This window comes from Podarcis liolepis, assembly GCF_965112155.1.
Source record: "Podarcis liolepis genome assembly, chromosome: 3".
In the NCBI taxonomy this organism is placed as follows: domain Eukaryota; kingdom Metazoa; phylum Chordata; class Lepidosauria; order Squamata; family Lacertidae; genus Podarcis; species Podarcis liolepis.
In genome coordinates, this window is record NC_139557.1 from 20,642,624 (window position 1) to 20,669,138 (window position 26,515).

Below are 26,515 nucleotides of genomic sequence, written 5' to 3' on the forward strand. Positions count from 1 at the left end.
GAGCACAATTCAAAGTGTTGGTGCTGACCTTTAAAGCCCTAAATGGCTTCGGCCCAGTATACCTGAAGGAGCGTCTCCACCCCCATCATTCTGCCCGGACGCTGAGGTCCAGCGCCGAGGGCCTTCTGGCAGTTCCCTCATTGCGAGAAGCAAAGCTACAGGGAACCAGGCAGAGGGCCTTTTCGGTAGTGGCGCCCGCCCTGTGGAATGCCCTCCCACCAGATGTCAAAATGATAAACAACTGCCTGACATTCAGAAGACATCTTAAGGCAGCCCTGTTCAGGGAAGTTTTTAATGTATGATATTTTAGTGTTTTTTGGTTTCTATGGAAGCCGCCCAGAGTGGCTGGGGAAACCCAGCCAGATGGGCGGGGTACAAATAAATTGTTGTTGTTGTTGTTGTTGTTGTTGGTAGCTAGGAAGACAATGGGTCCAATTGGGGAAGATACCTAGAACCGGGATCAATTAGAGTTCCCTCTGTTTGATGCACACAGACAGAGATGGGGAGTTGATCTGGGTCTGGAGTTTGGGACAAGCAAGAGGGTCAGAAAAATGCTTGCCAGACCATGGATAGATCAGAAGGTGAAAGGAAAGTACTCTGAGAATTTCAGCTCTAACTGATGCCTCAGGGGCTGCCAAAATGGCAGCCTGCAAATATTGTGGACTACAACTCCCATCTTCCCTGTCCGGGCTGTGTAGCAGCTGTGAAAATGGCAAATTCCACGTTTGAGATTGAAAACAAAAACTGCCAATATCATGATGCTGTTATACAAATCTATGGGGCAACCATCCTTGAAATACTGTGTGTGATTCTGGTTGCCTTGCCATAATAATAATAATAATAATAATAATAATAATAATAATAATAATAATAATAATATATTTATATCCCACCCTTCCTGGCCAAAGCCGGGCTTGGAGTGGCTAACAATAAGTAAAAATAGCACAGTGTACATAAGATCACACAGTCAATTAATTAAAATACATTCTAAAATCAATTCAGAATCAAATTTATAGCAGCCATTGGGCTAGAGTTCTATGAGGATTACAGAAGGAGGGGGGCAGACTGCGACCTGGCCAAAGGCTTGGTGGAACAGCTCCGTCTTGCAGGCCCTGCAGAAAGATGTCAAGTCCCGCAGGGCCCTAGTCTCTTGTGACAGAGCGTTCCACCAGATCAGAGCTACGGCCGAAAAAGCCTTGGTTCTGGTCGAGGCCAGCCTAACCTCCCTGTGGCCTGGGATCTCCAAGATGTTTTTATTTGAAGACAGTAAGGTCCTTTGTGGAACTTACCAGGAGAGGCAGTCCTGTAGGTACGAGAGTCCTAGGCCATATAGGGCTTTAAAGGTTAAACCCAGCACCTTAAACCTGATCCTGTACTCCACCGGGCGCCAGTGCAGCTGGTATAGCACCGGGTGAATGTGATCCCCCGGCAAGGACCCCGTAAGAAGTCTCGCCGTGGCATTCTGCACCCGCTGGAGTTTCTAGGTCAGTCTCAAGGGCAGCCCCACATAGAGCGAGTTACAATAATCAAGCCTGGAGGTGACTGTCACGTGGATCACAGTGGCTAGGTCAGGGTGAGAGAGGTAAGGAGCCAACTGCTTAGCTTGGCATGCATAGGACTGCACTGTTGGTGGATTTAATGGACAAACATCATTCTCTGCATTTTAGAGAAAACTGCAAGCTTTACCTTAACTCGTCTAATTTTATTTTGCCCCTCTAGTATATACCTTTCAGTGTGGGGTAATGATGGACTTTCCCCTCCCTCTTGGATTTTAGATATTCTATACCAAGTCTTGGGCTAAAATGAGTTTTCACAGCTGGGTTATAAACCAAATCAATGGAAATGTTGACACAGCATTAGGTATATCAGTCTAAGCAGGTGTCCCTTTAACTGCCCTCATAAAAGAAACACCTCCTGACAGAACTCAAACTGCTTTTCAAGGATTGCGCTGTAAGGAGGAAGCAGATTGAAGCACTTCATTAGCAATTTGCTATGATCCTGTCAAACTGAAGACAAGTTCTTCCATGTCCTGTCAATTACGGCTCGATCAGGAGCCACCGTGCTTAACCATGCATAGAAACTGTGGCAGTGTGTTCTCTGGTTTAATAAAGAAAATATTGCTAAAACCAAGAATAGCCCAACTAAACACAGTATTATGGAAGTAGCAATCACAGGGGGAGGAAGCTTGCATGATTGCCACTCACCTTTCCTTTGGTCAGATAGCATTTGGTAGGGATCATGCTCCAGATCATGAAGTTATTGTCAATGTACAACCTGTGTAGAGGGATGTGGGTGGCGCTGTGGTCTAAACTACAGAGCCTAGGGCTTGCCGACCAGAAGGTCGGTGGTTCGAATCCCCGCAACGGGGTGAGCTCCCGTTGCTCGGTCCCTGCTCCTGCCAACCTAGCAGTTCGAAAGCACATCAAAAGTGCAAGTAGATAAATAGGTACCGCTCCAGTGGGAAGGTAAACAGCATTTCCATGCGCTGCTATGGTTCGCCAGAAGCGGCTTAGACATGCTGGCCACATGACCCGGAAGCTGTACGCTGGCTCCCTCGGCCAATAAAGCGAGATGAGCGCCGCAACCCCAGAGTCGTCCACGACTGGACCTAACGGTCAGGGGTCCCTTTACCTTTACAACCTGTGTACAATGAAATTAAATGAACCTCCCTCCCCCCAAAAAGCACTCAATCTCATTGCACACTGTGTGTTTATCACACACCACACCACCTTGCAAGTCAGTTGCACTATGCTATTTTCCGTTCAGCAGCCTAATAGCCCACAGATAGAAGCTATATTTTACCCTGTTGGTATGGCTGATTATACTTCTATATCTCCTGCCCTACGGTAGAAGATTAAAAAGGTGATGGCTGGGGTGTGAGTCATCCCTGAGAATTTTTCTCGCTCTCCTAAGGCAACGATCACTTATCCCTTGCAATGTCATCTAGCGGATTCAAGGGACAGCCCATGATATCATATGCTGTATTCATCACCCTCTGTAGATTTGTGCTAGATAACTTGCTGACATTTCTGTTGGCCCTGAAAAGCATTGTGTTTAAGAGGATGCAGAGTGATCTATGACGGTACTATCTTTGATTGTGTATTCATACCTGCAAGTCACAATTTGCTGCTGTGATCACCAATTGATGAGAAAAAATTTGTGAATTAGCACTTATAGCTATATCCAGGACTCCCACCCCGGGTACGCACAGTGCTTTTTTTCTGAGGGGATGGGGTACGCAGGGGTACACATATGCCTAAACATTTTGTGAACCTAGGTTTGCCCTCATTGAGGGGCAGTATTTCAATATGAGTAGGAAAATGAGAGTACCTCTAAAGATTTTTTTAGAAATACAGTGGTACCTTGGGTTAAGTACTTAATTTGTTCCGGAGGTCTGTTCTTAACCTGAAACTGTTCTTAACCTGAAGCGCCACTTTAGCTAATGGGGCCTCCTGCTGCCGCCGTGCCACCGGAGCACGATTTCTGTTCTCATCCTGAAGCAAAGTTCTTAACCTGAAGTATTATTTCTGGGTTAGCGGAGTCTGTAACCTGAAGCATATGTAACCTGAAGCGTATGTAACCCGAGGTACCACTGTAAAGCACTGGGTATACGCAGTACCGTCACCTTTTTTTGTTGTTGTTAAAAAGTGTGGCCCTTACTGTAACAACTTCATGGTGAGTACTGGCTGCTATTTTTCTAGAAAAAAACCACTGGCTATATCACAGAAGATAAGTTCTACCAGATAGCTACTTGTGACCAACTGTAGACATACTCTTAAGGGACAAACTGCTTATGAACATCAGAACAGTCTTATTGGCCACGAAGTCCCAAACTTGTGTAGTTCCAAGAGTACTTTTGGATTATACAAAATAAACGTCTACAACAGTATATTGGAGTAGTTTAAAGTCTGCTTAGAGCAGGGGTTGTCAACCTGGTTCCTACCGCCCACTAGTGGGCGTTTCAGGATTCTAGGTGGGCAGTAGGGGGTTCTACGGCACAAGCTGAATCCTCCTTCCATCGAGCACTGGTGGGCGGTAAGGAAATTCTACCATCAAGAAAGATGCATTAGTGGGCGGTAGGTATAAAAAGGTTGACTCCCCCTGGCTTAGAGAATCTATGGCAGCGATAAGCAACATGGCGTCCTTCTGATGTTGTGGACAACAAACCCATCAGCCTCAGCAAGCATGGCCAATGGTCTTGGATGATATGACTTGTACTTCACAGCACCACATTGGCCTTTCCTTGATTTATAGCAATTCCTGGGCAAGGATCTGGCAACTTAATGAGACTGCAAGACATCTGCCAACCCAATTTGTCCACACATATTCTCATACATAGGGGTGGGGGAGAGGTAACTTTTTAAGGAAATACACATTTAAGGTTGCTTTTGTTCTCTTCCGTCTATGGTGCTACTTAGTTTTCCCTCCGGGGATTTTAGCAGATTAGCATATATTTGTATGCGGGGTCTCCCCTCCCCTGCCCCAGTAAGATCCCGCACACATTCCAGAAAAGATGTTGGCATCGTTTCATAGCTAAAAATATTATTTATATTATCTTACTGCAAATATAAATATATTAAACACCACTTGACATTCACATTTGTTATTGTCTTGACATCACAAAACCCAAAGGGAAGCCAGTTATATTTCCCTTGTAGTGTTGCCAGGCATTGATCTGTCTTTGATTTCCCGTCTGCATTCAATATGTCCAAACATTTAAGCCTTCTAGGGGCTGAGTAGATAGCGGAGTGTGCATCACCTGCTCTAACTGTTCTGGAATGGCAGAAGCCAAAAGAACCAAAAGACCAACCAACAAACAAATAAAATGCTTGTAACCAGTCTTAGCATGGCCTCTGCAGAGGCTGAAACTCAGGTTTGATCCTTTTTAACATACCATTTGAAATACAGCCAAGTATCACATATGTGCAGGGCTCTCAAGATACTGTGTGTGTGTGTGTGTGTGTAGTCAGCAAAATGCACACAATTGCCTGATTTTTGGCTAGTAAAAAGCAGTCTCAGCCCTTTGGCCACATCAACACGGAACTGTACATCTGTACTATCAGTAATGCTTCACCATGCACCTCACTCGCTTCTTACAAACACATGATGTTCACTTGCACAAGAAAACCAGTAGCGAGTGGCCTGGAGCTCACAATGTGTTAGTCTAATGTATTTGGATTTAAAAGCCGCTGCTGGGGTAAGCTTCACAACCAAAATGGCACGTTAGTGGTGTGGGTTGAGTGACTCCAATGGGCTGGATCAGACACTTTGTTCCAAGTCTAGGTCAAAGCCTTCTAGGCCACAGCTGGCTCCCAAGGGAGGTTTTGGTAGTCCTCAAGACCCTCCAAAAATTGTCTTAAAAACCATGGGTTTTTGCTTTGTTTTGTTTTTACAAAACAACATTCTTCTTATGGTTCTCCAGCTGTGATACTATGATGCCAAAGGTTTTTTGCACCTCCACTAAAACCATCCAAAAATTTCTATCAAATAAAAATGTTTTAAAATAAAATTTACTATTTAATGTTTTGTTTTACCGACTACTTCTATAGGTATTCCACTGAAATGCCAAAAGTATGTTTTCATGGCCCCAAGCTGCCCAAAATTTGTCTTTTTATTATTACTAAAAATTACTGACCACTCTTATAGGTCCCCTGCTGTGATGTCAAAAGTTTTCTGATCCTCCAAGACAATGTGCCCTTTTGAAAAGGTTGTTGGCCACACTCATTTTTACATTTTGCTAGAGATCAACAAGCTCTTCTGAAATCTATTCAGGTCAGTTGGGAGATGATCTGAAATCTTCTGGGGAAAACACAGAATATATTTCTGAGCAAATCTGAGGGCTTGAAAAAATGGCCCCCTGCCTTTCTTTGTCAGCTCTTGCGATGTAAGAAGACTACAATGGTTGGGAAATTAGGCACGAAAAATTTCAACTGACTTGGTCGACAGGAAATATTGCAAGTATACAAACTTGAAGAGGTGCATGTTTATAATGCTACGGTTTCTGCTCCTCAAAAGCCATCAGCATGGGCAGAGGGAGAAAAGGGAGCAGGCTGGTGGGGAGGAGGTGTCAGAAACTGAAGAGGCAACTGGGTTCAGTGAGCAGGAAGAGTCTGTGGCAGAGAGCAGTCCAGACTCAGAGGCAGGAGAGGAGGGGGACCAGGAGACAGAAATGAGGCAGGCTGTGGAAGAATCCAGGGAGTCTCCCCCTCCTGCTGCAACCAACTCACCTCCCAGAAAACAAAAAGGAATGCAGAGGGTGGAGCAACAAGAGGCAAGACAATGGAGTTTTGGGCTGCTAGGGAAGGATCCTTCGAGAGCATGGGAAGGCAGGAACTTTCAGTCCTCGCAACTGCTTCATTGGGGAGAGGCCTTCTGGGAAGAGTTGCTGTGATCAGTAGGCCTGTGCTGTTTTGGTTTCTTTGACTAAAGAGTTAACTGCACTGACACGGGTGTATTTTAATTGCTGACCTACTCCTACACTGGCAGAAAAACCTCCTGTTTTGCAGTTGGACCTAGCTAGGTGTATCTGTTGCTGGTTCAAAAGCCCTTTGCAGGCTAGCAGTGCAAGGGTCAGGGGGAGACAATTCTTAAGCCAGAGAGCTACATTCATTCATGGATAATCTTCTTGGGAAATGAAAATGGATGTGTCAATGGTGGGGAGGACCAGAGGCAAAAGTGAACAGAGCAATGAAGATGACTCTTGCAGTAGGCTACATGCAAAAACAAGAGGTTTCTTCACACATCCATCTACACACACAGCCTCTATTCAACCATGTGAAAGGCATTTTCAAGGGACAGTGAGAGAGGTCCAAAGGGCAGCAAGTCTTAGGACTGGGATGTGCAAAGCTGCTTGTATTTGAGTTCTTTGACTGCCCTATTTTGTGGAGCAGGCAGTTCATCATCCCAAACCCAAAGGATGGGGAGATGTCTAACATTGATAAGGAGGATAATTACACTAGGCCTGCTACTCCCCACTCTCACCCCCCCCAGCCTATTGGCAGCCTCCATCAGTGTTGATTCATTACAAGGGCTGGGATCTGCAAGCCATTTGCTAACACTGCAAGCTGCTACTACAACAAGCAGCTGCAGTTGCAGTTTGCACGTCGCTGGGGGGTTTGAAGTCAACCCACCCACACTACTCTGGGGGAATCATCCGGGACAAGCTGCAGGTGCTATGGATATTTTCATTTAATATCCTTTCTTGCAATTCAGCACATTCGGCGATCCACGTGGTAAGCTGTTACTTACATTTCTCCCAGTAGGATTGTGACCAGATGCCGAAAGGAAGGCTGACCACGGAAAGATAGTGCTTCTTCTTCGCTCTGGAGCTTGGGGCCTTTGGAGAGCTGCAAAACAAATCTGTTTTCTCAGAGTGAAAATATGCGGAGCTCAAAAGAAAAGAAAAAGAAAAGGCATTTTGTTGACACAAAGTAATGATAAATATTTCCAGAAATTGCATGTTCCGCATCTATTATGGAGTGCTTTCTTTCAGTGGATGGGAATCCTCTGGGACATCCAGGGAAAACTCGTGATTGTGCCAAGAAATTAGTATCACAGCTTTGCTTAATGGGGAGGTCAAGAAAGTCCAGGATAGCAGCTCGAGTTTTGCAAGATTCTGGCTTGTGCGTACTCAGTAGTCTAATATATGTTGAAACTCTGGTGACAGGTGGATGGGTAGGCAGCTTAAAGCAGGAATGCCCACATACAGAGACCTAGGGTTGGGGTGAGACTCGTATGCCTTAGGTGACCATTGGCCAGATTGGATGGACTGGTAGAAAATTTCTGAAGGGCACCAGGCTACTGTAGGGACACTATTGGACTATGAGTCAAACACACACACACACACACACACACACACAAGCACATAGAGAATATACAGTGGTACCTTGGTTCTGAAACGGCTTAGTTGTCGAACAAATTGGCTCCTGAACACCACAAACCCAGAAGTGACTGTTCCGGTTTGCGAAAATTTTTTGGAAGCTGAACATCTGGCGCGGCTTCCGCTTGAGTGCAGGAAGCTCCTGCAGCCAATCGGAAGCCACACCTTGGTTTTCGAACCGTTTCGGGAGTCGAATGGACTCCCAGAACGGATTAAGTTCGAGAACTAAGGTACCACTGTATTGTGCTGTGTTCTCCCATGAATATTATTGCATCCCAAACCAACTTACTGTGAATTCCATTATTAAAAGGTAACTGTCTACAGGCTTCAGTCCTCAATCTGGAGGGAGGTTTAACTCACCCCCTCTCTAATGGCATTCCATAATATGGTCAAAAGTTCTGCTTTATAAATGCTTTTGGGCAGTTAGAGGTTTTAATTGCAATGGTTAAACTGTTTGTGACACTAGTTTGAATTTCCCCACTGCCACACTCTTTTAATTGCTTGTGGCTACTTATTGTTGCAACCCAAGTGTTTTCAAAATTGTCCCTGTTTTAACTTACATTGCTATAAAGCAAGCAAGCAAGCGAATAGACTTCATCTATGTGTTCCATTTCACTCTTTGGCAAGAGACTTATGTATTGTGGTGACTCTTGTCCCTGAACCTGTAAAGTTAAGAGATTAGCTGAACACATGGAAAAGGAGGGAGGGGAGTAAGAACTGGAGAGCCTTGACCACTGGATTTCCCAAGGGTGCCGCTACTCCTGGAACACCTGAGCTAAATAACTTTGTGTTAAGTCAATACGGTCTGCCATATCCCAACATTTCTCATTTCCTACTTGTGGTGAGCTGTTGCTGCAAAAAGCAGGGAGAGGGGAAAGGAACATGTGACTACCATGGTTCAAGGCCATTTAAAGGGTTGCCTTTTTTGAGGATATGCTTTATGTAAAAAAAAAAAAGGTAGAAAACCAGATGCAGTTAATATGTGTAACAGAGTGATAGACGAGACATGGAATATAGACCCTCTGGACAAATGCTAATTTAAGCCTGGGCAAGGAAGAGGGCAGTGATGGGGAATCTCAGGCTGTCCTCCAAGCTTACTCCAACCCCAACAACAGAAGCTGTTTAGATTCCACCTTTTGCTCTGCCTGCAGCCGCCATGATGAAGGCAATGGCAAGGACATGGAACTGATGGTTTTTTCACCCACCCAACGCCTCTCATCTGTACCTTTGCACATTGCCATGGGCTGAGTATGCAGATGAGATGCGGGTGGCGCTGTGGTCTAAACCACTGAGCCTCTTGGGCTTGTTGCTCAGAAGGTTGGCGGTTCAACTCCCCACAACAGGATAAGCTCCCATTGCTCTGTCCCAGCTCCTGCTAACCTAGCAGTTTGAAAGCACACCAGTGCAAATAGATAAATAGGTACTGCTGCGGCAGGAAGGTAAACGGCATTTCTGTGTGCTCTGGTTTCCATCACGATGTTCCATTGTGCCAGAAGCAGTTTAGTCATGCTGACCACATGACCCAGAATTCTGTCTGTGGACAAACGCTGGCTCCCTTGGCCTGAAAGTGAGATGGCCATCATAATCCCATAGTCACCTTTGACTGGACTTAACCGTCCAGGGGTCTTTTACCTTTTACCTAATGCAGTTGAGAGAGAAACTTGATTCTGTTCATATTTAAGGGTGAAGCTATCCAAACCAGGCCCCAGGAAGAGGCCTGCCCCAAAGCCTGCTGGTCTAGCTAATCACCAGCCGTCAGTCAGCCAAACCCTAACCCCTTCACTGGATCACTGCAGAACCTGTGGACTGGCTGCAAAACCCACCATTTAAGGTAAGTGGACTTCTTGAAACAATACACAAATGAAAAAAGCCACCCTTCAAAACCAGCATGTATCCAAAGTGTGTCATGAGGATTTAAAAATCTATCACAAAATGATGTGGAGAACTGAAGAGTGGGAAAAGAGACGTCAAGAGAAATCAACATTGACAGATTCACCCATCCTTACCTGAGTACAAGCTTGGCTTAGGGCTTATCCTGAGTTTTTGGCATGTGAAGAAACTACCTTCTTGACCACTGGCCCTGATTACTAGAGTTCTTTTCCTGCTCATGTTGCATTTCGGTTTCCTGTGTTCAGTGCACACTCTTCTTCATCACTGCACTCGAACGGCTTCCTAACATTGACATCTAAGGCTGTACAACAGCTTCTAAGGATGTCCTTGTCAGTCCTCTCAAACCCTACCCTTTCCCCTCAGAGGACTTTTGAAAACACACCTGCTTCATCAATCACCCCATCCACAAGAACCACATGAAACCCTCTGCTTACTGTGTTGTGTTAATTGTTGCCACTGGACTGATTTTCCAGGGTATGGATTATGTAGTTAAAGAATTTGCTGTCTTTTGTTGTGGGCCACGTTACAAATCTCACACTGTCCTAGTGAGTTGCACCAAACACATCACTTTGGTATCTGAAGCCCTCGGATCATGATGTAAATCCGACAGGCAGTCTAAACACAGCCTCCAGTTCTTTCAGGTTTGCTCCGCCCTCCCTTATTCAGGGACAACAGTACAAGGCAAAGAGCAAATATTCTCCTCAGAGTCTAGGCTTCCTGAAGTTGTCATTATATAATTTAGCGAGCCCACTGTCCAATTCATATGCTACCTTGGTGACTTGGCTGCTGCTACAAATGTGCTCTCATTTTGTGTTTTTATGTTTTGAATTGTCTGCGATCTTCGGATAAAGGAAGGTATATAAATGTAAATGTTGCAAATAATAGTAATAATACCTCAATACTTCAGGTTAGGGTGGGGAAAAACCTTTTCATTTTTGCTAGTCAGAAATACATGTGGATCCACTGCAACTCAACCAGAGATCAACTAGTAGATCCCAATGTCCTTTCTGTCCACTTCTTCTACAGCAGCCTTTCTCAACCTGTGGGTCCCCAGATGTTGTTGAACTACAACTCCCATCACCCCTAGCTAGCAAGGCCAGAGCTCAGGGATGATGGGAGTTGTAGTCCAACGACATCTGGGGACCCACAGGTTGAGAACTGCTGTTCTACAGTGTCGCATGTTTCTTCATGGTAGGTAGCAAAGGGATATAAACTAGTCTTCTGCTAGCAGATTTTGTTGGACTCCAACTCCCATCAGCCCCAGCTAGCATGACCAACAATCAGGGAAGCTGGGAGTTGTAGTCCAACAACTTCCGGGGGTGCCATTTATTTCTGACCATCTGTGTTTACATTTCCTTTCACATTGGCACAGCCACTGATCATACACGAGCTAATAATGTAAGCAGGTCCTCAGCCTAGAACCAGCAAAGCTTTGTTGACTCATTATTTGAGATACGTTATCCCATTAAGCAAGCATTCCACGGAGGTCCAATCTGGGGTCACTTTTGTAATATATGACAAAAACAAATACAGTGCTGAATCAAAACTTGGTAACAATGAGCCCCTTCCACAAGGGTGAAGACAGACGAAATAAAAAACAAACAACCAGGCCACCATATGTTCTCAGAGTCCCAAGCCCATCTGCAGAACAGAACTCTCCTTCCTTAAAGGTTTTTAAGCAGAGGTTGGATGGCCATCTGTCATGGATGCTTTAGCTGAAATTCCTGCATGGCAGGGGGTTAGGCGATATGACCTCAGGGTCCCTTCCAAATGTAAAGGTAAAGGTAAAGGGACCCCTGACCATTAGGTCCAGTCGTGAATGACTCTGGGGTTGCGGCGCTCATCTTGTTTTATTGGTCGAGGGAGCCGGCATACAGCTTCCGGGTCATGTGGCCAGCATGACTAAGCCGCTTCTGGCGAGCCAGAGCAGCGCACGGAAATGCCGTTTACCTTCCCGCCGGACTTCCTACTTGCACTTTGATGTGATTTCGAACTGCTAGGTTGGCAGGAGCAGGGACCAAGCAATGGGAGCTCACCCCGTCACAGGGATTCGAACCGCCGACCTTCTGATCGGCAAGTCCTAGGCTGTGTGGTTTAACCCACAGCGCCACCCACGTCCCTCTTCCAACTGTACAAGTCCATTATTCTATGACTTGCATAACAGCCCATCAACCTTGACCCTGCCCACTTATTCTCTGCCTAGAGATTCCTGCCCACTCCTCTTCTGGCTGCGGGAAGATGCCTACCAATGGGTGCCTAGAATGCTAGTTCCAATCTAGTCACCTGACTGTGGGGCACTTGGGTAAATTTATTGAACTGGTGGAGCAGGAAGCGATAACAGTGGGAGCAAATTAGAGAGCAGGCAATGGTTGGGAGGATAGGAGGGCAAGATTATTTAAGTCAGGGGTCGGCAAGGTTTACATTTTCTGGGCCGGTTCACTCCAGCGGAGATCCTTCCGTGGGCCAGATCACGCGTGTGTGCCCACGATTTCTGGCGTCTGCGTCTGCGTCTGCACAGATTCGATTTCTGGCACCGCGAAAGCAAGTCCCTGTGCCACGCTGCGCCAGTTTAGCGCAGCACGCGAGGACTCGCTGAGAGGGCGGCTCGGTTCGGGGGCGGCTTGGGGGCCGGTTAAACGACCCCTGTGGGACGCTTGTGGCCCAAGGGACTTAGGATGCCAACCCCTGATTTAAGTCATTGTTTGATTGGCTGGTAAGCTTATTTATCAACCCAGCTGTAGAATGAGTCCTTTGTTTGCTCCCCTCCAACGAGTTAATGGCAGTATACATGGTCCCCCCCACTTTGCATCTTATCCTCACAACAACCCTATGATTAGGTTAAGTGGAGAGATACTGACTGGCCCAGGGTTGCCTAGTAAGCATCATGGGCTGAGTGCGGATTTAAATCTGGGTCTCCCTGGTCCTAGTCACTCTAACCACTATCCTATGCTGACAGACACACTCTCCCTTTGTTATGTTTGCACAGAGCAGAGATAAGCATTGGAAAGAGTCCAAAATAATGGAAGGAGCATTATCTTCTCTGGTCGTTTCAATTTGTGTTGCCTCAGGGACTCCCATCATGCCTGGCTTATATATCAAGCTGGTGCATTTATGGTCCTTAGGACAAAACCAACAGTAGAGAAGCCGTGTGAGGATTCTTAACCCTTTCCTTGCCTGCTCCTTCAAAAATTCCCACATCAGATGCATTTCCCTTCCTGTAGGGTTCTAGATTCATGCTTGTGATATTTGTGAGACCTGGAACCCCAGGAAATGGTTCTATTTTTCAGGGCAAACAGCAGAAAATGGGAAATATACATGTTGCTTCAAGGATCAAGTTGATGTAACATAAATGAAGTGCAAGATAATGTGATGTTGTGGAATTTATTAAAGGGTATGAAATGAAAATGGCAAGTTTAAAAATGTGCCCAGGGAGGCATAATTCCTGAGGATTAGAAAGTGGCAAATACAACTCCATTAGTTTTAAAAAGGTCAAGAGATTAAAGACCAGGAAACTGGAGATCATTGCATTTCACATCTGTTGGAGGGAAAGCTTTGGAAATTGTAACGCATATGAAGGCACGGAACACCTGGAAAAGCATTTGAGTTAAGTTTAAGCAGCACAGAATCAAGCAGTTTATATTTAAGAATCTATAAATGCCTGACCTGCTGCATTTCCTTGCAGATTTCACAGTCATCACCCTAGGAGAGAAAATGAATACTTGGAAAAGAGAACAAAGACTTTTGCAAAGCAAAACAGGACATTTCCACCAAAAGAGGATTCCACTTGAAAGTGCTCCTTTAAACCGTGGAGTGTTTTTAAGCCAATTGGCATACTTTGGTTTTAAGAAAGACGTTGTTGATTCTCATCAAAGAAGGGCTGTTGGGACTATCTGACACATTGTACAGCAAGGGTCACCAAATTTACACTCAAACAGGAACTACAGACAAGACTTCCTCAGAAGTCGAGGCCACTTCCAGATTTTGAGGCCCCCAAAATAAATTGTTTAAGTGACACAAAAACAAAATAAGGACCAAAAAAAAGAGTGAGTTTATATAATCACCTAGTTTGAGAGAATGTGTTCATCATGGTCTAATCTTCGGCCATCAGCACCAATGTATTCTTACTAAGATTTGTAACTTTTTAATATGTCAAATTAGTTTGCCTGTCTTCTCAAGTGATATGTAAAAATTTTCAGAGACACCATTGATGGAATCTTTCAAGGAGTTGTTGTGGTCCATGTTTCACTAGCATACAGTAAAGTTGGTAGTACACTAGCTTTGTAAACAATAGCTTTGTAAAAAGATACGGTACATCTGAGCAGGCAGATCGAGTTGTTATGTCTGGTGTGGTTGATGGAAGAATATTCTACTTAACTGAATGTAAAGCTTTCCCCATATGTAAGGCTCTGGGCAGGATTGTATCCAATGTTCCCTCTGCTTAGTTCCACTGCTGCAATGGGACTTCTGTTTCCCCTCCTCCCTCAACGCATCCCCCACATCTGTTCCAGAGGGTCTCCTAACCTTCTGGAGCTGATTTTGAAGGTGTGCAGGGGTCTGGAAGGGACAGGAGAGGAAGAGGAAGTTCCACTGCATGCACAGAAGTCTGTTGCACCAGTGGAGTTGCAGCACTGGATACCACACAATTTGTCATAAACCTAAAAACAGCCAACTACTACAATATAATAACTGCCTTTAGGGAACACTGAAGGTTCTCTCCTGAGTTGATGTGATCTTTTCCACATTGCTGGTGCCTAGCAGTGTCTGGACAAATTCCTGCTCTTTTCCTGTTACTGAGTTTGCACTGTCAGTTTGCTAAAATGAGGCTTGGCTTCTTCACTTTCAAGAAAGTGCACTTGTTGCTGTTCTTGGACAAGAGCCAGGAGAATCTAGAAGGTTCCCTGCTGTAGGACACTGGAGCAAACATAATATTCCCTCTCTCACATACTCACATGCACACACTTCCCCTCATTCTGCTCCTCCATGAAATATGACACCTAGTTTATCTCTGTTGAGCCCTACTCAACAAACAAATAAATACATAGAACTGTTTGGTGAGGTTGAGATGACCTTCAAGCACTGTATGTTCTTGATTCTGAGACCAATGGGAATGAACTAAAGATGAATCACTACACTGGGTGAGTCCCCATATCATTTTGCCAGATCGCCTCCATCTGTCAAAGGAAGGGAGTAATTTCTTGCAACCCCACAGTTGCTATAAAAAAAATAAGAAGCACACAATTTATGTTACAGAAAACAGTAAAAAAAAGAGAGAAACTAGCTAGGCAGTCCTAAAAGTTAAAGGTAAAGGGCCCCCTGACCATTAGGTCCAGTCGTGGCTGACTCTGGGGTTGCAGCGCTCATCTCGCTTTATTGGCCGAGGGAGCCGGGGTACAGCTTCCGGGTCATGTGGCCAGCATGACTAAGCCACTTCTGGCGAACCAAAGCAGCGCACAGAAACACTGTTTACCTTCCCGCCGGAGCAATACCTATTTATCTACTTTCACTTTGATGTGCTTCCGAACTGCTAGGTTGGCAGGAGCTGGGACTGAGCAACGGGAGCTCACCCCGTCGCGGGGATTCGAACCACCGACCTTCTGATCGGCAAGCCCAAGAGGCTCAGTGGTTTAGACCACAGCGCCACCCGTGTCCTAGTGGTACACTATTGCTAAGAGGCAGCCCTAGTGGTATACTATTGTTAAGGAGCAACTACAGGAAAATAAAGATCAGAGGTCTGAAGACTTGGACTATTATATTTCCTAAAGCCATTCTGCAAAATTCCAGGTGAATATAAGCAGGAGCGCATAAACATAACTTTCCTGATCGACATGTTGAATAAACAATTAATGAACATTTGATAATACCGATATTACAACTTTTATTTAAGGTACATTAGAGATGCTAAAAATATGAGGAAACTGGGCAATGAAACAGTAGACAAAAGGTGGAATCAGCCAAAGCCTCACTCATTTTTCCAAGGCTGGCATTAAAAAAATACATGTGTAGATCAAACACTTGCAGCCGCAGAAGGATGCAACCCAAATGAGTGTTTGCTAATTCTGGCAAGTAAAAAAAAAAAAAAGTTCCATGGATAAATAATATCCAGACGTTTCACTGGTTGTCTTCAAATTTGTAAGAACCATAATCTTTGGGTTTTCTGTAAAAGAGTGCTATTAAAAATAAAACACTAGTCAAAAGAAGAAATCTAAGAAAGTGACAAATAGAACTGTACCCTTAACTTAAATGCCCCACTGGGGGATATGGGTAAGTGCTGTTTGGGGTTTCTTTTTTTAACTTGATGGTGCTTAAAATTGACTGATTGGGATTCAGGAAGCTAGTTGCCATCTTTAGAAGCTGGAAGTCATTAGGTGCCTGAATTGTTCTGTAAAAAAAAATCCCAGACTGTATATCTTCCATAATATTTCCATATGAAGGTAGGAAACCAGGAGCTGATTTGCAAAAATTGTTTGCAAGTAACACCACTGTCCTGACCAGTGTACAAATATAAAAAAGAGGGTGAATCAAATTCATTGTACAAATATAAAAAAGAGGGTGAATCAAATTCATTGTAATGGTCAAAGTCAAGTAAGAACCAGGGAAGATCAATCATATTTTTTGTTAACATTCAGGCTTTGATGCGAGAGAAAATTTCATGAGAGGGCCAAACAGGGACAGCCATAGTTGAAAGTGACTGCATTTGGTCCGTGATCGGTTGTCTTCCAAAGGTTGAACCCAGATTCTCAGAATATGAGCGCCTACTATTAACCTGTCCACGTGCAGCTCTTATCACCAATAGAGCCACAAATCTTGGTGAAACTGAAGTTAGGAGACACTGTCAGGAATCCTCAGTATGGAGAACATGATTCATTCTTTTTGACAGTTCTTTAAGTCCCTGCAGTAAATTTTACACTGATTTTTATTTGATCCTCTCCTTGTCCAATAATAAATCTATGCCCATTCACACACTTAAAACTGAGGATTATTTACTTCCTTCCAGATCAAGAGACATAAAATTCCACATCTATTACATATTTATCACAGATGTTTCCCCCCCAAAAAAGGACAAACCAGGTGCTAAACATATTTTATTCCAATGGGTAATTTTTGAAATTATTGCAATCAATGAACTAACAATAATGGTGGCCAATGATTAAGCCAACTTATTATTACCTATTACGTTTAATCATTGACAGCAAGTCAATTTGACCTAATTAGAGAAATCATCCTTAAGTAGCATAGAGCAGATGGCAGACATTCATTCGCTCCTCCACTTGTAATGTTGTATAACAAAGTCAGAGATGAAATTTGGGTGAGGCAGACAAGAAACGTGGCTAAGCAAAACACTCTTGACTGCACAGTATAACTTACATACGATCCCTTAAATCTCAAGGTATAGAAGTATTTACAAGGCAACAGAGGCAAGCTAAGATTCTTCCCAGTTGCTTTCAACTCAGTTTCTGTTTAATGGTTGAAACAAATAAGAGGGCATAGCTGCACTAAATACTAGCTTTAAGTGTTAGCTATCTCAGGACTAGGGACATGGGTGGTGCTGTGGGTTAAACCACAGAGCCTAGGACTTGCCAATCAGAAGGTCGGCGGTTCGAATCCCCGCGACAGGGTGAGCTCCCGTTGCTCGGTCCCAGCTCCTGCCAACCAAGCAGTTTGAAAGCACGTCAAAGTGCAAGTAGATAAATAGGTACCACTCCAGCAGGAAGGTAAACGGTGTTTCCGTGCACTGCTCTGGTTCACCAGAAGCAGCTTAGTCATGCTGGCCACATGACCGAGAGCTGTACGCCGGCTCCCTCGGCCAATAAAGCGAGATGAGCACCGCAACCCCAGAGTCGGCCACGACTGGACCTAATGGTCAGGGGTCCCTTTACCTTTACCTTCACCTTTACTCTAAGCATGACTAAGTCTGAATTCAACTTCTTCTTCAGATGCATATTAATATATCCTAGCCTGCTGTTTAGGATATATACCTTCCCAAAACAAGTTATAAGATAGGTTGTTACTTGCCTAAGTGCACTTTGTAACTGACAATTTGACCCCAAGCACAAAATACAGCAATCCCAAGTCTGCCATGATATCCAGCTGTGCAGTGCATTAACTTTGATGTATGTATACAATGCACTATGTCAGTTATCTTTCCATGTTAAAACTACAATAATAAACAGTAGAGGTATAGCTCATCCTGATCTGCTCCAGAAGCAAAATCTCCTCTCAGCAACTCTAAGGGAAGTCTGGCAATGGAATAAGCTGCAAAAGAAGAACTTGGCACCTCTTCTTAGTGAAGTTTCAAGTGTATTCATAGAACAGCTTCTTACCACCACCACCTCGCCATGTATGAGCCTTATATGTCACTAGCAGCATGGCCTTCCTTTTGACTACATTTCCCACAGTCCACTAGTGTTCCCTGCCCGCCCGCAGCTCAGCTTCCACTTGCCTTCTCTTGCTGCTCTGCCTACATTGCTATTTCCCAAGTATTCCCTCAACTCCTTTATATCGGTAGCTATTTTTACAAGACTTCCATTACTCTTAATCATCTGAGCTTCCCTGCTTCCCTCTTAGAATAGAGATTGGAAAAGGTAATGAGGAAAGAAAGAAAGAAAGAAAGAAAGAAAGAAAGAAAGAAAGGAAGGAAGAAAGAAAGGAAGGAAGAAAGAAAGGAAGGAAGAAAGAGGAGGGGAAACCTGTACATACATACAGTTTGCTATTTGCGCGTCGAGGTCCCCAAGACACCCCAAATAAAACACAATGACACTTGAATTTTGTTTAAGGTTTTTGGCATAATTTTGGCCACAACTTTTTTCCTCAAGTGAATTTTTATTGTTTTCCTTACATATTCTTTTCCAACAAATTGTAATAGCACCATACATTCCCTTTGACTCTGCTCAGTCACGACCCCCCTCCTTCCCCACAACTGGTATATTTATCCTCTTTCCATCACACACATCATTCTCATATTGGTACTATTATACATTGGAGGTATTATGTCAATCCTGCTAGTGTCTTGACCTCTTTACAATTCTTCTTTTAATATTCAATAAATTTATTCCAGTTATTTTGGTATCTTTGATCTCCCTCGTCACGGATCCTCCCTGACAGTTTGGCAAGTTCTGCATATTCTGTCAACTTCGCCTGCCACTCCTGAATAGCTGGTATGTCTTGTACTTTCCATCTTTGGGCCAGAAGGGTCCTCGCGGCAGCTGTAGCATACATGAACAGATTTTGATCTTCTATTTTAATTTCTGTTCCTATTAAGCCTAATAGACACACTTCCGGTCTTTTGGGGAAAGTATATCTAAATATTTTTTTGAGTTCATTATAAATTGATTCCCAATTTTTTTTTACCTTATCACAGGTATATGGAAATAGTCCCCATCTGCCTTTTTACCTTTTCAACATTTTCTTTCTTTTTCCCTACACATTTTAGCTAATTTTACTGGCGTTAAATGCCATCTATACATCATTTTTAGCAAGTTTTCCTTTAAAGTCATGCATCCTGTGAATCTCAAACCCTCCTTCCATAATCTTTTCCATGCATCCAATTCAATGTTATGCCCAATATCAATTGCCCATTTTATCATTGATTCCTTTACTTCTTCGTCTTTTGTATACCATTCTAGCAATAAACTATACATTCTTGATAAAATTTTATCTTTACAGTCTATTAACTCGATTTGGAATTTCGATTTTTTATCTTCGAACCCATTTCTCTTTTTATCTTCCTTTAATAAGTCACTGATCTGGTGGTATTGCAGCCACCCTGTTAACATCTTTTCAATTTGGTCATATGGTTTGAGCTTTATCCCTTGGTCTGTTTTCCTAGTAATATCCTCATATGTTACTCTTCCCCCTTCCATGTTTACTTTTTTTGTTGTCAACACCTCAATTGGTGATATCCACCACGGTGTCTTTCTTTCCAGGAGGTTTTTATTCCGATCCCATACTTCTTATAAAGATTTCCTAATCACATGGTTTAGAAAACCTTTATGTACCTTTACTTTGTTGTACCATAGGTACAAATGCCAACCGTATCTATTGTTGTGGCCCTCTAGATCTAATAGGTCAGTGTTTTCTAAAGTCAGCCAATCTTTTAACCATACCAAGCACGAAGCTTCATAATATAAAGTCAGGTCTGGTAACTTTTTAATTAAAATTACAGCAATGTGAGTGGTTGTTTAGGCATTGGTTGCGACTATCTGACCCCGCACGGAGACAGTCTGACATTCGCACCCCCCATGAAGTCAGAAAGGGTAAGTCACCCAGGGAGAGAGATGGGACTGGGAACCATGCCTCACCTTTCCCCAAATGCTCCCAGGGGCTCACCTTGAGTCCTGTTTCTGGGGAAAAGGTGGGATATAAACAGTGCTTTGGTCCCGGGGGGGGGGGTACGCATAGCCCTAAACATTTTGTGAATCTAAAGTTTGGCCTCATTGAGGGGCAGTATTTCAATATGTGTAGGAAAATAAGAGTACCCCTAAACATTTTTTTTAGAAAAAGCACTGCATATAAATAATAATAATAACCAGTGCTCCCTCCCCCTTTTTAAGGGTGCCAGAACTCACCATGAAGTTACAGTCATACCTTGGATCCCGAACGCCCTGGAACTCAGACGCTTTGGCTCCCAAACTCTGCAAACCCAGAAGTGATTTTTCTAGTTTGTGAACGTTATTTTGGAACCCGAATGTCTGAGGGGGCTTCCATGGAATCTGATTGGCTGCAGAAGCTTCCTGCAGCCAATCAGAAGTCGCAATTTGGTTTCCAAACATTTTGGAAGTCGAATGGACTTCTGGAACGGATTCTGTTCGACTTCCAAGGTACAGTAAGTGCCACACTTTTAACGGGGTGTGTGTGCCTTGAGTACCCCCCCAAAAAACTGATAATAATAATAATAATAATAATAATAATAATAATAATACAATGAGCCTAAATAAGACAAGGGCACTGAGGCCATAGTCTGGAGCCAAAGTTATATCCCATGTAAGTTCAGCAACAGCAGTGGGATTTTTTCCCCCTTCTGGGAAAGAGAGTGTATTGCTGTTGCCAAAGGGAAATCTCTGGGATTAAATGCCATCCTAACGGTGGGATGGATATAACTGACTAAGCAGTACAGGCTGGTAGACATAAGTTGTCCTAAAACCACCTGTGGTGTCTAGGAAGTAGACTTCTTAGTCACCTACGCAGTCTGGAAGGCAACCATCTAGTGTGGGCAGGAAGCAGTTTTCTCTTTGAACAACTGCAACTCGTTGCTGATTTCAATGTGAATGGAAAATCTTTTTGGAACACAAGTGCACATCCTCACTTAGGGAACCCTGTGATCTTTTATGCAACCATAGCAATGCTTAATGCATGGCCCTTTTCATTTGCTTTCCTGTTGATTTTCCCTCCCTCCCTGTTCAAAAAGCATTTAAATTATACCTACTGTGTGAGTGTACTTAGGTTTTCTTCCAAACTCCTTCATAAACTTCAGTTTAGGAGTCCCTTAGAAGAATTCCGGAGGTACTTTGAGCCCCAAACATTGCTTTCAACAGGAGAGTTAAGCATATGTTTTAAATTCTTCTTCTTCTTCTTCTTATTATTATTTTATTAAATTTATATACCACCCTTTATCAAAAGATCGCAGGGCAGTGCACAACATTACAGAACATCAGTAAAACACATTACAGAACATCAGTAATCAAAAGCATAATAAAAAACATACTGACGGACAAACAGTTAATAATATTCAATCAGTTATTAGTGATCAGTGGGAGGCCAAATTATTTTAACATAGATCACATCCATTGTAGTTATCAATAGCGGTAGGCAATCTCAAAAGACATAGAGTTTAAGTGAAAAGGCAGGACAAATCTGGGAATGGCTAGATTTCAGAAATATAATGAGATGGGTTCAAGGTAAATTAGTTGCACTTCATTTCCACTTAAATCAATGTGAAAGGTTAGCCATAACTAAATGAAGTCCCATTAAACTGAAAGTGGATTAAGTTCAGCTAACAGGCTGCAATGCCACACACCCATATTGGAAAGGAAGTGCCACTGAGCTCAATGGGGAACACTTACTTCTATATGACTTCACTATTAGTCTGGACCCCGTCCAGATGTGCCCAGGGCACTTCTGAGACAGTTAAAAATTTGGAAGAGGGAATAAAGTTGCACTTAAGCAAAATACCAGTACTGTAGTAGGGCTGTCACACAGTAGTGATGTATGGAAGTGAGAGCTGGACCATAAAGAAGGCTGATCGCTGAAGAATTGATGCTTTTGAATTATGGTGCTGGAGGAGACTCTTGAGAGTCCCATGGACTGCAAGAAGATCAAACGTATCCATTCTTAAGGAAATCAGCCCTGAGTGCTCACTGGAAGGACAGATCGTGAAGCTGAGGCTCCAATACTTTGGCCACCTCATGAGAAGAGAAGACTCCCTGGAAAAGACCCTGATGTTGGGAAAGATAGAGGGCACAAGGAGAAGGGGACGACAGAGGACGAGATGGTTGGACAGTGTTCTCGAAGCTACCAGCATGAGTTTAACCAAACTGCGGGAGGCTGTGGAAGACAGGAGTTCATGGCATGCTCTGGTCCATGGGGTAACGAAGAGTCAGACACGACTAAACAACAACAACAGGGCTGTCACACAGTAAAGTATGTTTCAGGTGTTCTTTAATCAGTCTGTTAATTGATTAATCAATTAGATTTAAATGCATTTCCATATCACTAATTCCTTAATAGAGAAAATATAACTTACAATTATATTCAATAAACAAAAGTTATGTTAATCATTTCTGAAGTAAAAGGCCACCTTTAATGTTGAGGGTTTCATTTCTTGTAATAGAAAACCACTAGAATCAAATCAGACTAAAAAATAAACACATTTGCCTTTGGCTCATAGACCTCCAGATGTTCTTGGATCCCAACTCCCTTAAATTTTGACTACTGGTCATGTTGACTGTGACTGGTGGCTGCATTTATCTTGTTGATGGACCTATCTATACATTGGCAGACCTACCTTCTGATCATCACTATATTTCCTCCTATTTATACTACGTTAGTTCTTCATTCACTAGCTTTTATAAATGTACCTGATCTGTGCAAAATGTCATGTCACCACCCATTCATAAAATTGTCCATTTCTGCTTCTGGTACTGACTTATTTAAATAGCTTTTCTATCAGTAGGCTACCCCACATCTTCCATGTTTGTTCTGCCCACTTCTTTGAAAGTTACTGGGTCTTTCCATTTTTTGTTCAACGAAAAATATTGCTGCTGCCAGAAAAATATCCACCGTTTCCTACTTTAAGTTGCATATGAATGGAGCTGAGCCAGAGCTTACTGGAGTCAATAGCGAGGTGGTTTTTTTTCTACTGACTTCAATGGACATTGGATTGGGCTCGTAAAAGCTAACCGGCCATAACATTCTGCGGTGATTGCTGCAGATGTTGTTCTTATTCTCTTTTAATCCCCAAATATTCTCATGAGGAGGCTTCTGTTTAACGTTGGAGAAGCCATCGCATAATCCCTCTTCCCACCAGAGGAACATCACCATTGCCAACATATGGCATGCAGGTGGTACTCAAGGCTTCTCCACGTCTTCCCTCCAACTGCAAAATCCTTTGAAGGCCTGCGCTGGCAAGACCGATTCATCACTGGGCACAACTGAAAATGGAAACTTGAATCAGAATTCTTAACCACCGGCCAGGCATCAAACCACAGTCTTTTTGGCAGAAAGGAACTAAGTGGGTGAACAAAATATTTTCTCTCCACTGAACCATCCCGAATCATCACACTGAGGGACAGAGGCTAAGCCTAGCTTGTTTTATCGACTCACCAGTTTGTGACATAGTTAAATCAGACTATTTGTGATATTTTAGCCCAGGAGTGGGGAAGCTCAGGCCTGGAGGCCAGGCCTTTCCATCTGGCCTTAGGTCCCTTTATGGACCACGCCCTCTCCAGTCATACCCTGAGGCCTTTCTTCATGTGCCTCCTCCACGAGAGGTCCAGAGGGTGGCAACATGAGAACGGGCCTTCTCTGCAGTGGCTCCCCGTCTGTGGGATGCTCTCCCCAGGGAAGTTCGCCTGGTGCCTTCATTATACACCTTTAGGCACCAAGCAAAAACGTTCCCTTTTAACCAGGCCTTTGGTCGATCTGATTGATATCCTATGCCCTTTTAAAACATGTTTTTTGGGAGAGGGCTATTGGGTTGTTGTTTTTATTTTTATTACATATTTTGTATTATTATATTGTGATCTTATCCTGTGAACTGCCCTGGAATCTGTGGGTATAGGGAGGTATACAAATTTAATTAATAACAACAACAATAATAATTCTAGATAGTTGTAACTTGCCCTGGGACCTGCTAGTGAAGGAGGGTAATAAAATGAACAAACACACAAGGTGTGATTTCTGGTTTTCCACTGTTCAGCAATATAGGATGACACTGAAAAGGGAGAGGGCTGCTGTTGAGCTGCAATGAATCACTTTGTGAATTGTCAAAGACACAGGGCCCTTTCCATAACCTTTTGGTGTGTGTGGCAGTTGCACCAGAAAGGCAGAGAGGTAGATTAGATAGCTAATGCTCAGTAGGTGCAGGAACAAAGGAAGCTTGAATATAAAGGGATAAATTTCATTTTACATACTTGTAAAAAGCTGAACGTGGATTAAAAGCCATATAAGCAAACTTAGTAGTGTCAGTTGAGAGGAGTGTCAGTTGAGTGCTGGTGGTTGCTAGGTTGCGGAGGTCCTTGTGACACGCCCTTCATTGTGACACCTCCCTCTGCTGGCTCCTTGGTCACTAGGGCTCTAGAGGCATAGCCATCTCCTTTGGTTTGATCATTCAGGGAGTGAGAAAGAAGTGGATGGAGATGTAAGTAGACTTTCTCATCAGCATCTGCATTCTGTGCTGGTAATGCTCCCTGACAGTCTTAGGGAACATTTAAAAGATTAAGATCAGGAATGATTTAAATGCTTCAGCCAGCCCTTCTGGGCATCTTTATGACTCCACCCACTGTTTTGTATCAGGGAAGGGAAGTGACTGTGGATTCTGCTTACACTTTACGAAAAGGAAAACTAATAAGTTGTCACACCTTGGAAAAGGGCATTCTTTTTAGTCTAGTGACACAAGAGTCACTTGATAACCTGCCATGGGAGCATTAAACATGCCCTCTGGAGAGGGTAATATATCTTCCTCCCCTTCCTGCCTCCCAGGGCCCATCTGTCAAAGGACAGCCAAGGTACAAAACCCTTCAGCATGCTGATGTTTCTTCTATAGTATTATTAGTATGTGATATTTTATGTTTCCCTTTTAAATGTCCCTTCTCCACACTAAGCAAACCCACCTCTTTCAACGAGATGATGAGAATTGTCTAATAATATCCAGAGGGTGCTATTCTGGCTACAGTATTCAAGCATGATCCTCACAGGATACCCATAATGATATGCCTAGGAAAGTGAATGCATCTTGAGCTTTGAGTCGTGAATGCCCAAACCAGTTTAGGGATGTAGATCAGGAGAATGCTGTGAGTCCCATTTCTCACATTTTAACAGGCCTTCTCTGCAGTGGCCCCCCGTCTGTGGAATGCTCTCCCCAGGGAAGTTCACTTGGCACCTTCATTATACAGCTTTAGGCGCCAGGCAAAAACATTCCTTTTTAACCAGGCCTTTGGTTGTTTAGATTGACATCCTATGCGCTTTTAAATGTGGTTCTTTTTGGTGTGGGGGGTGTTATTGGGTTGTTCTTTTTATTTTGATTATATATCTTGTGGTTTTATATTATGATTTTGTTCTGTGAATGTCCCTGAGACCTCCAGGTATAGGGTGGTATATAAATTTAATAATAATAATAATAATACCCTCTGTCCACAAACCACATCCTTACCCTGCAGTCTCATCCAGTCAACAGGTAAGGCAGGTTTCTGAAGCAACTCAAAACACTTCCAAAAACTTCACCAGAGGCCAAACTGGAATGATGAGCAATTCCTGTCAAGCATTACCCAATCTATATGACCACCACCCCATGCACACACACAAGTATCTGTCTCCAGCCTAAACTGAAGTCAAGGCTACTGAGAGGATCTTTAAACCCCGATGAATGCTCCTCTATCCCCCAAATGTTGAAAATGTGCATCCTCTCATTGCTTTTGTTGCCTGACCTGAACACACAGCCAGACCCAGGGCCGGCCCTCACATGAGGCAAGGTGAGACAATTGCCTTGGGTGGCAGGATCCATGGGTGCAGCAGAGCCTGATGTATATCTTTATTTCCCCCTTGTTTCTGATGCAGATCTTCACTCACCCTTTCTTCTCTGGTGGGGTGGGAAGTACTAAAAATGCTAAAAATGGTGCTAAAAATGTCCTGGGCTGGCCCTGACCAGATCCTTAAGTAAGTGTTTCTCTGGCTGGCTGCTCTAATTAAAACTGCATACAGTGGTACCTCAGGTTAAGAACTTAATTCATTCCGAAGGTCCGTTCTTAACCTGAAACTGTTCTTAACCTGAAGCACTACTTTAGCTAATGGGGCCTCCTGCTGCTGCCGCACCACTGGAGCCCGATTTCCGTTCTCATCCTGAAGCAAAGATCATAACCTGAAGCACTATTTCTGGGTTAGCGGGGTCTGTAACCTGAAGCGTATGTAACCTGAGGTACCACTGTATCTGATAATCTTTCACAATCAAGAATGGGAGCTGGCTTCTAGGAAATCATCTAAAACCCACCTCAGGCTGAAATGAACCTGTGGCAAGGCAGTAATGCAAGCAAGGCC

At 43.6% G+C, this 26,515-nt stretch overlaps 1 protein-coding gene across 2 annotated transcripts in view; it reads right to left on the reverse strand.

The window, feature by feature from the left end:
- Nucleotides 1-24,491, reverse strand: part of LOC310703411 (uncharacterized protein) — a 74,908-nt gene extending 50,417 nt beyond the window's left edge. Inside the window, exons 1-5 of one of the 2 annotated variants that reach the window (XM_083495781.1) lie at nucleotides 23,588-24,491; nucleotides 21,192-21,290; nucleotides 13,433-13,468; nucleotides 8,436-8,541; nucleotides 7,249-7,346 (exon numbers count right to left, since the gene is read on the reverse strand). In XM_083495781.1, coding sequence (XP_083351907.1) covers nucleotides 7,249-7,346; nucleotides 8,436-8,541; nucleotides 13,433-13,468; nucleotides 21,192-21,230 — 279 coding nt within the window. In that variant the 5' untranslated portion in view covers nucleotides 21,231-21,290; nucleotides 23,588-24,491. Of the gene's footprint in view, nucleotides 1-7,248; nucleotides 7,347-8,435; nucleotides 8,542-13,432; nucleotides 13,469-21,191; nucleotides 21,291-23,587 lie in introns of those variants that run through there. The other variant, XR_014524099.1, reaches the window with a different exon arrangement.
- Between the last annotated feature and the right edge of the window lie 2,024 nt (nucleotides 24,492-26,515).